Here is a 12,671-nt window from a genome sequence, read left to right as displayed (position 1 = left end):
TCTATCAGTGGACAAACACATAGTTTACACTTTAAGTTTCAGATCAATGCCAAGAGACAAGAAGGTAAGGCAAAAAGACACTATTGGACAGGAATAACTGACCTTGATCATCAGCGGATGGGGTTGCTGTTATATAATGGGAACAATGTATTTGGCACTCAGGCCATTCACAGTACCTTGTTTCTCCTGCCCTATTTTGAAGATAAATGACAAGTGCAGTCATGGCCTGAGAACATGATGGTTAGGTACCTAATCAGGTAACCCACTTGGACCAGAAGAAGTACAAGTATGAGGGGATCAGCTAAGAATCTAGAATGGGTTGAGCAGGAGGGAGATGAATACCAGTTGTACACGCAAAACAAGTTATAGCACGAAGGGACTGTCTGCTCCAGACTTTTAAAAAATTTACCAGGAAAAGAGACCACTGGAATCCTGAGTGATCTATGTCAGAATTTATGAAGCAAATGGTTCTGAGCAGTTCAAGGAATGAACTGCAGTGGTGACTGTCCACTACAGGACTGAGGTACTCAGTCCCCAAATTGCTGAGAATGCTGACAGCTGATAGCTCTTACCTGAGTTCCCTTTTGGGAACTGTCTTTGGCTGAAGTTGTCTACCTCACCCAAGGTCATGCCCTTTTTTCTACACCAGGTAGGTACATATGTAGGTTCACCAACTTGCTTATTGGAGCATCCTAGTTTGAGCTTCCAGTGGGATCCAGAGGCCTTTGTAAGATGGCCTCAGCTCTACTTCTTCCTCTACCCAATCCTGTTTCTGCCTCTCCCCAACAAAGCACTGATCTATAGGACTCCCCCCAATATACTTTCTGCATACAAATCTCAAACTCTGTTTTTGCCAGGAAATCAACTTATGAGTATTTAAACATTTTTTGAGATTAGTTGTATGAAATGTGCCTGTTGCTCAATTTCAGAAAACATCAGAATGGTGATCAACTGAAAGATGCTGTTATATGAGCCTTCCATTTCAAGTAAAGTAGAAATGGGATCATTGAAATAGCAAATTTCGAACAGTAGCAGTCCTCCATCTTATTTAAGAGAGTTCTGGCAAGTGTGAAGGTGGGTGTAGTTATTAGTGCAACTACTGATAGACCTTATTTGGGATGAAAATGCTTAATTGGCTCGGAGTGACAGGTCAGCTCAAACAGGAAGATGGAAATCAATCTTTGATCTTCTGGTAGGGTTGACAGCAGAGTCAATGGTCTTATCCTTACCTCCCTCAACTGCATGACCTCATATTATATTTGAGTGAGCCTGGCACAACCCACCTGTCAATGGATGTTCCTTTTTCTAGTAGACTGTGAACTTATGCAAAACTATCTACTTCCTTCAACTCCCATCAAGACATCTATTCTAGTATGACCAAATGAGCTCCTTATCTTAACCTTGGTCAAGAATTTCAGGAGATAGTTCAAAAAACAGTTTCCAAATTCCCGGAGCTCATCCAAGAAATAATATATACATTCCGTTCTTAACTTTTTTCATCTTAGCTTCATTTTTTTCCCATAAATTACCTGTAGGCCTTATTCAGATCTCCTTAAAGAATCCACTGTGATTATTCACATTGATTTAGTGACAGTAAGCTTTAAGATCAAAGATATAATCAGTTTATTCAGAGTAATTTGCTCAGAGCAACTGTGGGATGGAGCAAGCTGATGTATTCTCTTCTCCTTTTTGGCAGCAAACCTCAATGCTCAAGAACACATTTCACCTGGATGTCTTATTCCCAGTCTACTCAAGTCCAGTTTTTAAAAAAAAGGACGCACCTCTTTTATTGTGTGTAATCCTAGGAACTGAACCCAGTTCGCTGGGTTTACAGGTGTGTCCCACCATATCTAGCAAGAACACACATTTTATTTCTGCTTGAGATACAAATATTCAGTTGGATGACGACAGTGAATCAAGTACTAAAAAGACAATGACTTCCATTTGTTCCAATCAACTCCAATGGGTGAAGAGACTAAATAGAATCTGGTCTGTTTCAGTCCACTGGTATCCAGCTTATCAAATCAAAAGCCTGGTACTTCTCCAGCAAAAGTGCCCTGATAGAACTGGATGTGATGATTGTCCAAGATGGAGTTGGCAAATATGGAGAATTCAACATGTATATGTAGTTCAGTCCGATGTGTCCACGTGTTCTCTAAAATTCCATATTTGGTCAGATATGGGAGTATGATCAGGGTACTGGTTCGTTTTTGCTCCACTGCTACTGATTCTGCTTTTCAATCTTGTAGGGAAAGTAGATTCAGACTGTCTGGGAACTGGTGGAGGCCATGCCCTTGGCAGCTTGTTGGGTTAACCAGTACTTATATCTTTTGGTCTTGGGCTTTTCAAAGTTCACCACAGACATAGGAACTCTCACGGTGTCAAGCCCATTTACCTAACACAAAACAATGGGAATCCTTAAGGATCAATCAGGCAGGTAATGGCTAACATCACACAGCCACAGCTGTTCATACTAATTATTTTCCCAGTCAGAAATAGGAACAAATTACATAAAACACTCACCGTCACCTCACACCAGTACTCGCCCCACCGTGTGATAGGCTCCTCTGGTAGCTTCAATGCATGAGGGGTAACCACGACACCAAGCTGCAAAAAAATCAGCCAAATGAACTCATGGGTGACACTCTAGGGAACCTCATAAAGTGGGTTCTACAACTTCCTATAGAGGAATGACTAGAATTGGTGAGTTTACTCTAGCTGATTCATGGGAAGGCACTGATCTCTACAGATGGTAGCAGAGAAACTGAGGTAGATTCACAAAGGAAAACAGGGCTTAAGACCAAAATTACATCATCCACAAAAGTTACAATTCTCTAGTGAGTCACATATCCCCAGGTTCTCCCTAGCTAGAGAGAAAATAAACAGAAACCATCACCTTTTCCTATCAGACCTTTAAATTCTGTGCCCATCTTTAGTTCTTAGCCATTTTCCTCCCACGCCCTTGCAAAAATTCGAGAAATCTTCCATAACTCCAGCTAAATGATCATATCCTTTTCAGACAGAGTTCAATCCTTCCCAGAAGTAGCTTTCACCTTCAGGGGTATGGTGATATTTACAAACACTCACATTCTTGAGGAAGTGGCGGGCAACTATTTCAGAATTCAGCTCCCATTTGACATTGTTCTTCATTCCTACCTCCAAGTGACAGTTTCTCAGAAATTTCACTGTCTGAAAGAAATTAAAAATAGGACAGGGTTTGAACTGGAGTCGAAGAGGAAACATGTTAAAAGTCATAAGGTTTGAGAGTTCAAGTAAAGGGCATTATTTCTACCTCACAGCCGAGACAGGTGAGAAAGGAGTAAGAATGACAAAACATTATTATCTCAAGGCTGATGTGGCAGAAAGATATTTTAGCAATACTTTGTGTGTGTGGTGGGGGTGTCACCTATACTTTGCTGTTCCTAAGCAAGGAGATATAGGCCAATGGAGGTTCCTAATGTATCTCAGGATGGAATAACTTCCATAGATTATTTTAACCCAAAAGTTTCTGGCCCTTGAAATCCACCCACACCCCATTAATAGCTCTTCCCTGATTACAGAATGAAATATAAATTAATTAATTGAAGATTTAAGATGTTTTGTATATCTTGTCCCAATCCCCTTTCTAGCCATGTTTCATAATACTACACTATATAAATCCTCTGCTTTAGCTACTTTCTAGGTTAAAACATGCCTTAAATGTCTACATTTTTTTCACCTTAAGAATATTTTCCCCATCTTCCTGGCCTATTTAAAGCTAACTAATACCAAAAGGTTTAATTTAGTCCCATCTGGAAAAAAAGCCCTCCTCAATCACTCTAAAACCCATTATGGTCCATCTAACTCCTATAACTTACTGTCTTGAGTTTACTGATTACCTTCTCATGTGTCTGTAAATATCTCTGAAGGCAGAGCCCTCACCTCACACTTTTCCATGGGTCCCCTAATTTCCAGATTTGGGACTCTCTCAATAAGTTAGGGCACTTCTCTCAAAAGGTCAGGACCTCCCAAGATGTCTCCATACCAGTTATGTGGGCCAGTCGTAATATTTTTTCTACCCTTGTGTGTGCAATCAGAAAACTTCAAGAAAATCAGAGTGACTTAGAAAGAGGTTGGTAACTCTTGTAATTGACCAATAATGACTTCCTATGTTCCTACTCACCGCCTCACCTGCCTTGGTCTGGATCCTCTCTAATTTTCCTTGTTGTCTTAGCTAGAAAAACAGGTTAAAAGTGAAAATAAGTAAAAGAAAAATGAGCCCATGTTAAATAACATCAAACTCTTACTATGTTGGACACAGGCTCGACTTCTGCATTTGTTTCTATTTGATTTTCAAACGAAATAGTACAAGGAAGGAAGTTGCCAGAGGAAACCTTAAAATTTTAATACTCAAAGTCCCACCGTCTTTCCTTTGAGCTCACCAATTTCTCTTCTTCAAACAGCTTTTTGTTTTCAGGGGATGCATACACAGCCAGTCCCTGAGGAAGTAGACGATTGCGACCCAAAGATTTCTTCACTGAAACCAGTTCACCCCGGACTCCAAGTTCTGCCATTAACAGAGACCATTGTTCAAAACAATCTTGTGTCCCTAAAGAAAAGATGATCAGTTTTCGACAAGCCGATCATGTCGAAGCCTGAGCCTTACCCTCTACAGACTGCGTGAGGATGAGCTCCAGGTTTTCCTTTGGCCGGTGTTTCGTGTCCTCCACCAGCTTGTAGACGCGGTGTCGCCGGTGCAGACGAGGTTTCCGGCCCTCCCCGGCCAGGGGCACCTTCCACCAGCGCTCCACGATGACCGTGCCCTGGCGGCCGGGGAGACTAGGGTGAGCAAGTTTCCACAGAGAACACCGTTCAGGCCGCCGACGTCCCCAACCCCGGGGCCGGGTCCCTCCAAGCCCAGAAGCAACACTCCGGCCTAAACAGCCGCAGCCCCGCAGCCCCACAACCCAAACTCAGCCCTCACCCGATGGTGAGACAGACTGAAGTCGCGCTCCAGGGCGGTGGTGCCCACTTCAAGTCGCGGCCAGAGTAGCTCCGGTACTCGTCCTCGCAGCAGCCGCGCAGTACCTGCCCGCAGCAGAACACCGGGAGTGGTGACCGCAGCCACCGCCATGATGCCAGGCCCCGAGGAGACCCGCGGAAGGTCCCCGGCGCCGGGCGGCAGGAAGGGCCTCGCTGGGGCTGCCCGCGGCGCGCCTGAGGTGGCGCGGCTTCGTTCTGGACTGAGACCAGGAGAGGGACCGGGTTGGATCGCGGTTTCCCCACAGCCCGCACGCCGCGAGTTGAGAAAGCGGAGGGAACCGCTCTTTGGTTCAGCATTTTTCTCCTCTTCCTGTTTTTATTTTTATTGGGCGGGGGTACGTCCATAATTACTGATAGATAATGGAACGAGTATTAAATGAACTGACTGCGGAGAAGACACTATCTTCCTCTGGGTTTTATCTTTAAAATGGGAGCTTTGGTTTAGCCCTAGTTGCTGTCTGAAGTTACCTCTAATAGTCCGTGATAACTAGACACTGAAGAAGAATGCTGCTCTCACTTTTCCTTCAAATCTATCTAAAAACGGCAGAAGGACGAAATCCTCTGGAAAACTGCCATCCCCAGGAAGAGTCTAACTCTTAATCATTGTACTACAATATTTAAGCCAGTTTTTAAAGGAGGATTCTAAATTAAGAGAAAGATAAACCATGGGGGTGGGGAGGGGAGGAAGGCCGAACAGTTCTCTGTGGACTGTCATAGTACAGGATAAAAGAGGGTTTATTTGTCAGAGGAGATTGTGGAAAGAGGCTGTATGCTTCATCATATGTGACTTTTAAACAGACTGACCAGTTGCCCCTTCTAAACACACTTTCTTGGCTTCCAGGACACTAGTCTTCTTCACATTATCCTTTGCTGATTTTTCTTTTCTCCCCACTTTTTCAAGTGCCCCCAAGACTTAGTCTTTGGACTTTTACTCTTCTCAATGTACACTCTCTTGATTATATCTAGTATTATGGCTTACAATACTATTTATATGCCAACGACTTCCTACTTTCTATCTCCTGCCTAGTCTTGCCACAAACTCCACACTGGAATATCCGACTGCTTATCATCTTCCTCTTATATGTCTAACAGACATCTCAAAGCTAACATTGTTCCAAAGGTGATTTCTGTTGTTCTTCCCCCAAACTGCCCAACTACAACCTTTCCCGTTTCAGTTGAAGGAAACTTCATTCTTTTAGTTCTTGGACTCACCTTAACTTCTCTCATAGTTCATCAGGAAATTCTGTGGGTTCTACCTTTAAACTATTTCAAGAATTCAACACTTGCCATCAACTCCAGTGCTCCCCTCTGGAATAAGACACTGTCTTTCTCCTGGATTAATACTCTCCCAACAGATCTCCACAGTTTATTTATAACATAGCATTCAGGAGGATCTTTCTAAAAACTCAATTCAGATCATGTCATTCTTCCACCCAAAACTTTGCAACGACTTACCCTTTACTTGGAGGGGGGGAATCCATACACTGATCTACAAGGTACTATATAATCCAGTCTCATTAGCTCTTTTTCCTTGGAGCTTCTACTGCCCCACTCACAGTGGCCACTTTGCTGTTTCTTGAAAACCCTGGGTACATTTCCTTCTTACCACTGGCTGTTGCTTCTGAATGGAATGCTCTTATCCTCAGACAATGGCTTGGTTAACCTTAACTCCCCAAATCTCTGATTAAATGTTACCTTTTCAGTGAGGCCCATTTGAATAATTGGTTGCTACAATCCTGCTCTATCCCTTTCACACTCTTAATTTCCCTTTATCCTGCTCTGTCCCTGTTCCATAGCAGTTATTTTCTAACACTGTTTATTTCTAGGTTTGTTTTCTCATTTTTAAGAGAGACGTTCCATATGGCAGGGATCTTTGTATTGTTCAATGATGTGTCCCAAGCACTTAGAATAGTGCCTGGCTCAGTAGGCTCTCAATAATAAACATTTGTTGAATGGATGAGTGAATGAATATGCAGAGAGGGTTCAGACTGGTGGCCCCATAACCAAACTTTGCTCAGAGTGTTAATTTTTAAAGAAATTGGTACTGAGAATTGACCCCAAGGGTGCTTTACCACTGAGCTACATCCCTAGTCCTTTTTATTTTGAGACAGGGTCTAAGTTGCTGACGGTCTTGATAAATTGCTGAAGCTGGCCTTGAACTTGTGATCCTACTGCCTTGGCCACTCAAGTCACTGGGATTACAGTGCACCCAGCACAACGTTAATTTTTTATCATCAGTAGCCAATATGTTTTTAAATGAACTTGTGATCCTACTGCCTTGGCCACCCAAGTCACTGAGATTATAGTGTACCCAGCACAATGTTAATTTTTTATCATCAGTAGCCAACATATTTTTAGATCTGGAGAAGTTTACCACAAATCCTGTCTTTCTAGTTTTTGTTAAAAAATCATAAAATCTGGCACCACCAATTCTCCTTTCCCACATGACAACCAGATGGAGCTGAGTTGTGTGAGCTTCTTTTAGATGGGGTGTAAGCATCCCATTTTTTAACAGCCCTACCCTGCAGCTCCACTGATTCCAATAGCTGTCTGGGTCTTGGGAAGCATTTAGTTTGTAATTCCTACCCTACAAGGCAATGGAGAAAGTTCAACAATCTGTAGTATCCCTGGGTTAAGGGCAGGAATGATAGTAAAAATAGTGAACTGGGAACTAAGTAATCAGGACAATGCTGAATGGGGGCCTTGGAAGCCCCTTGGCAGTATGGGACACCAACTCTTTAGTTGCTGGATTTTAGAGGGAAGGGGCATCCCAGAGGAAGGGCCAGGAAGGGTGGGCACAAGTATTCAGAGAGGGCTATTTGCCAACCAGTACGGAAGTTTGCCATAAAGTATATACTAGTTGAATATAAGCCTTGGTTAAGGTGATAGGGTGGGGTAGGGGAGGAGCAGAGTGGAGCCCTGAAGTGACATATGGGCTGACCCGTCATCTATGTCATAAAGCCCACTAGGTCACAATGAACAGGATTGCTTGAACCTCTGCCGCCCAGGCTCTGAACCTCACTTTGCCGCAGGGAGGCACTGAACAGAGAAACTGCCTTGTTTCAGGTCACGCCCCTCTCTCTACTCCCTTTCTTATATCAAGAGGGGAAAAACACGGAACTACCTCTACCCGATCTGGTCACCATACGCCTATTACCTTTACTGTTACAAATACCGGATGAGCCTCCGGGAGAAGATGCTGCCTTGGTGTTATAAAAGGTATTTGTTTTCATCTTTATTTGTGATTGTTTATGTAAATTGTAAGGGAAAATGAAAAATTTTCAAAGAACTTCCCAAGGGGCAGGAAATAATAACAAAATGGGGATAGAAAGATGGCATGGAAATTTTAATTTTTCCATGTGGATGACCTGGGAAAATGAAAACAGACTGGTACATAGACAGTACAGAAGACTGCCTATGTACCTGTAAATTATCAATTTACAATAATCAATGATCTCTTCTCATCTCATATTTCAATGTAACTAATTCAGGTCTCTCTTTCCCAACCAGCGTCACTTACAAGGAACAGGAGGATTTGACACTGAGGCCCCGCTGCTGCCTCCAGTGCTCCTGAGTCCCTAGCGGGCCTCCAGGTGGGCAGAAGTGCCGAGCAGGGAAAAGACCACAACCAGCTTAAAGAACTGTATTCAGTAAGTGGACTATGAGCTGTGGTATGGCAGGGCAGCCCCTTGCTTGTTGTAATACCTTGCAGAGGTATTGCTGTTTGGAAAATGAATCAGTAAATTAAGAGGTAGATGGAACCCTCAGAGCTCATGTGTAAAAGTTACTTTATAGACAAGGATTCTGGCCCAGAGATCTTAAGTCAAGGTCATACAACTGTAGTGAAAAGCAGGATGAGAAAAAAAGCAGAAACAAAAGTACACTGGACTGTATTAGGATTTCTGGGACATAAAGCTATTTAGATGCTAAGCTGATCTACAGTCTAGAACCCCAACATTTGCTCTGGTATTGTATTGCAGCAATATGTCTACTTGTAACCTCTGCATTTAAAATAAGAAAAGGGAATTGAGAGAAAATCCCTATAATAAAAATATGGAAGAGGAGGGGGTGGGAAAGGAAATAGATAATAAAGCTTAGTTTGAACAGTGAGCCAGACTGATATCAAGTAGAGTTCAGTAACAAGGGTAGCTGTTAGTTCCTAGGATTAAGGGACAGATTGAATCTTTAAGACATTGGCTCCACTATCTTCCCCCTCCTTGCTTTCACAGATGTACCCAAATCTGTCTGAGAATTGATTTGAGAACTATATGAACACAGAAGCAGGGGACTATTACTTTCATTTTTATTCCTTTTCCAGGCTGGGAATCTGACAGTGCTGACTACTGACCCCCTGCTCCATCAGGATCCAGTACAGTTAGACTTCCACTTCCGCCTCACCCCCCAGACCTCCACCCATTGGCACGGCCTTCTTTGTGACCACCGACTCTTCCTGGATATCCCATTTAGGACCTTGGATCAAGGAAATAGGGAAAGGTGACTGAATTGGGACGAGTGAGTAGGGAGGAAGGGGTGGGGAATGTCACCCTTCTATTATGTCACAATCAGTAAGTGGACCTGGATACAAACCACTCAGGAGGCATGGAGACTAGCCTTTGAGCTGAGCCAGGATCTGGGGTATAAGGGGTAACATTTTATGGGAAGTTGCTGGACTCAAGATTCAAAAACAGAAGTGGGGATCCAGAAATCATTGAATAAAAGGAAGTATCTTGAGCTAGTTAATAGTCCCTTCTTCCTAGACCCCCTTTATGGCTTACACCTCAGATCAGTTGTGTGCAACCCCTCAGCTTCAGAGAAAAAGCTACCAAAACTAGTGTAGCAGCTTATGCTTCATGGTTTGGATGGGTGGAGAGCAGAAACTGACCAATATTTTCTTCTGCTCCAGCTAGGTGTCTTTCTAAATTGAACTGGCTGAGCATGTCATTAACTGTTTTTCTCCTACCTCTAGTTTGACGGCAACACTGGAGTACGTGGAAGAGAAAACCAACGTAGACTCTGTGTTTGTGAACTTCCAAAATGATCGGAAGGACAGAGGTGGGGATCTGCTGTCTTTCATCCTTTGTGTTCAGGAAGCTTGAGAACTCCTTTCCTTTGTAGGAGTCCCTCAGTCCCTCTTCCCCCTACTCTTAAAAAAAAAAAAAGAAAAGAAAAAAAGAAAAAAAGTACCCTGTGGCATTTTAGGGATTTTCTTCTCTCCACTAAAGTAGTGAAGGCACGAGGCATTCTGTTCAGTCAAGTTACAACTGAACTATTAGGAAGCCCCTGCAGGTTGTGTCAGAGGCTAGACTAAGGGAGCACTGGTAAAATTGCACAAAACTATTCAAGGGATCAAGGGATATAATCAGAAAGGATCTCAAGTGTATCAAGCACCTACAGTGTGAAGGGGTTGAGGGACAAGGCCAGGACACAGGAGCACATGCTATAGAAACTATAACCTTTTCCCTTGAGTAGTTCATACAAAAAGCTGGTCATCAACCATTCTTCACAAACATATCACTTCAGAGTTTACTGTGCCATCATTATGTTAAACACTTCAAAAACATTTAAATTCTATGAAGGGGAATGATTCTCACTTTACAAATGAGAAAACTGAAGATCAAAGGGTTAACCCAGAATGTTACAAGCTAAGCAAGTGTTAAAGCCAGGGTTATAGCCTAGGTCTATTTCATTTCAAACACACCCAAAAAGTCTGTACTACACAGCTTCTCAGAGGCCACTCCTTAGCCAAAGAAACCAAATCTGAGGGAATACACGGCTTGAGCTTCTAAGAGTGTTCTAACCATTTGTTTTGTCATTCACAGGTGCTCTGCTACGTGCCTTCAGCTACATGGGCTTTGAAGTGGTCAGACCAGATCACCCTGCCCTCCCTCCCTGGGGCAATGTCATCTTCATGGTGTATCCCCTTGAAAGGGACCTTCGCCACCTGCCTAGCGAGCCTCCCTAAACATGCTTATTCCAACTCTGTGAGGGGCTAGAAGCCTTGACACATGGGACTTGAGCCCAGGTGATTCAGGGCACCTCCATTCTAGGAATAAAGGGTAGTGCAATCATCAAGTGTTTGCTTTTCCTTGCGAGTTGTACGGATGACTGGAGTGGAACATGAATCTGAGTTGAATTCACTATAGGACAATGACTGAGGGACCCAAGCCAGAGAGGGAAGGGACTCAAGAATTTTAGGTTCCTTTTATTTTCCCCTAACCCCAAAACCACTTCCTTATTCTATTTACTGAGTTACCTGGAAATGGCAAAGACCAATCAACTAGGGAGTTCAGAAAGGATAAGCCTCATTAGGATGCTTTTATCCACAAATTTCAGTCCAAATTGTGGGGGGAACTGAGAAGGTACATGGGCCTCCTGGCTTTGGCCCATGGGGCCATGATAGTGTTAAACACTTTATAAACATTACATTTAATCTTAAATTATATGAAGGTGGTTTTGATTCTCATTTTGCAAATGAGAAAACTGAAGATCAAAAAGTTAACCCAAAATGGCTTTGGCCCAAAGGGAAGATCTCAATAAGTAAGCGATAGCAGAGAAAAGAGGGCATTCCAGACAGCAAATATTGGGTTGTATTGGAAGAATGAGAATGATAAGGAACCCAGAGGAAGGGATATTAACTGACAAGACATGAAGATCACATTAAAGGAAGAGATTTTATACCTAGTAATGAACTTCAGGTAAAAATGAGATACTGATTTTCCAAAGTAGGAAGTCTTATGAATAATTTGTATCAGCGACCTCTGTTCATGAAAGTAAAGACCCTCAGGAAGTGAGGAAACGGGTCTAAATGGCCTTATGATTCCCTTAAAAGGTAGTTCCAATTCTAGAGCTGAGCACACTTCAAATAGTTCACTGCAGTCAGTGCCTGGAATGTCCAACAGAAACCCTCCTGGATTCCTCCAAGACTGTAAGATCTATTTAAAGCCATTCCTTTACTGGAACTTTTCTGCTAATTGCTACTGAGTTTTCTAAAAATTTGAAAATTATGGTTGTGGGAAAATACAGTTGCCAAGCAGTATGCAGAGATACCCAACTTATCCCTAGATTTAAAAAAGGGCCTGCCATAAGGCATCCTTATGTGCCAATTTTGTTTGTTTGCTTTGCCTTGTCCTCAAAGAAAAAAAGGTTCATTTCATTGCCCATTATTCTTATCACCCACATTACACTTTCTCTTATGCACATGCGCGCGCACACACAACACACACACGCCCAAATTTGGTACTAGGATTAAATATGGTGCTTTACCACTGAGCTACATCCCCAGCCCTTTTTGAGACAGGGTCTTGATAAGTTGCTTAGGGCCTAAGTTGCTGAGGCTGGCCTTGAATTTGGGATTCTTTTGCCTTAGCCTCTTGAGTTACTGGGATTACAGATGTGCCACCACGCTCAGCTACATTTGTATTTACTTTTAAGTACCTTCATGATTCTCACTGAAGCCTCAATACTGTCAGAAATGGACATATGCTAATGAGAAAAAAAGCTACTTAAGTCTTAAAATAAGTTTATAGTGGAGACCTATTCTTGGAATCCAGGATTCTAAAATCCTAATCCAGGCCTTTTATTTCCAATAGTTTAGGAGGGGTTCTTATTTAATAGCCTAAACCTAAATTGGTATGGTTTTTAATGAATGA

The 12,671-nt window shown here is 42.7% G+C and overlaps 2 protein-coding genes across 3 annotated transcripts; one reads left to right on the top strand and one right to left on the bottom strand.

Annotated features, from left to right (window-relative positions):
- Positions 1-389: 389 nt before the first annotated feature.
- On the bottom strand, positions 390-5,170 carry Mrpl9 (mitochondrial ribosomal protein L9). Of its 2 annotated transcripts, XM_047550904.1 has the most exons (7): positions 4,964-5,163; positions 4,646-4,802; positions 4,422-4,546; positions 4,163-4,213; positions 3,088-3,189; positions 2,524-2,607; positions 390-2,395 (listed from the first exon to the last, which is right to left on the bottom strand). In XM_047550904.1, the coding sequence occupies exons 1-7, from the start codon at positions 5,111-5,113 to the stop codon at positions 2,261-2,263; spliced, it is 804 nt and encodes a 267-aa protein (XP_047406860.1). In that variant the 5' UTR covers positions 5,114-5,163; the 3' UTR covers positions 390-2,260. The 2 variants fall into 2 exon arrangements, with proteins under 2 accessions (XP_047406860.1, XP_047406866.1); XM_047550910.1 differs by lacking the exon at positions 4,163-4,213 and having other exon boundaries at positions 1,607-2,395; positions 4,964-5,170.
- Oaz3 (ornithine decarboxylase antizyme 3) lies at positions 5,112-11,084 on the top strand. The gene is given in 7 exon segments (XM_047558500.1): positions 5,112-5,244; positions 8,070-8,241; positions 8,533-8,593; positions 8,595-8,672; positions 9,341-9,516; positions 9,989-10,074; positions 10,842-11,084. Coding segments are annotated over 7 exon segments (849 nt in total). The 3' UTR covers positions 10,985-11,084.
- The last annotated feature ends 1,587 nt before the right edge of the window (positions 11,085-12,671 follow it).

The sequence above is a fragment of the Sciurus carolinensis genome, chromosome 1 (genome assembly GCF_902686445.1).
Source record: "Sciurus carolinensis chromosome 1, mSciCar1.2, whole genome shotgun sequence".
Lineage (NCBI taxonomy): Eukaryota > Metazoa > Chordata > Mammalia > Rodentia > Sciuridae > Sciurus > Sciurus carolinensis.
The sequence above is the reverse complement of the archived record's forward strand: the minus strand, read 5'-3'. Positions and strand labels throughout refer to the sequence as shown.

Excerpts from the sequence above, each read along its gene's own strand:
- Mrpl9 (XM_047550904.1), bottom strand. The coding sequence starts at position 5,113 with ATGGCGGTGGCTGCGGTCACCACTCCCGGTGTTCTGCTGCGGGCAGGT. Across the intron at positions 4,214-4,421 it reads TGTTTGAAGAAGAGAAATTG|CTAAGACAACAAGGAAAATT; the intron begins GTGAGCTCAAAG and ends CTGTTTTTCTAG. Across the intron at positions 2,608-3,087 it reads CCCGCCACTTCCTCAAGAAT|CTTGGTGTCGTGGTTACCCC; the intron begins GTGAGTGTTTGT and ends ATTTTTTTGCAG.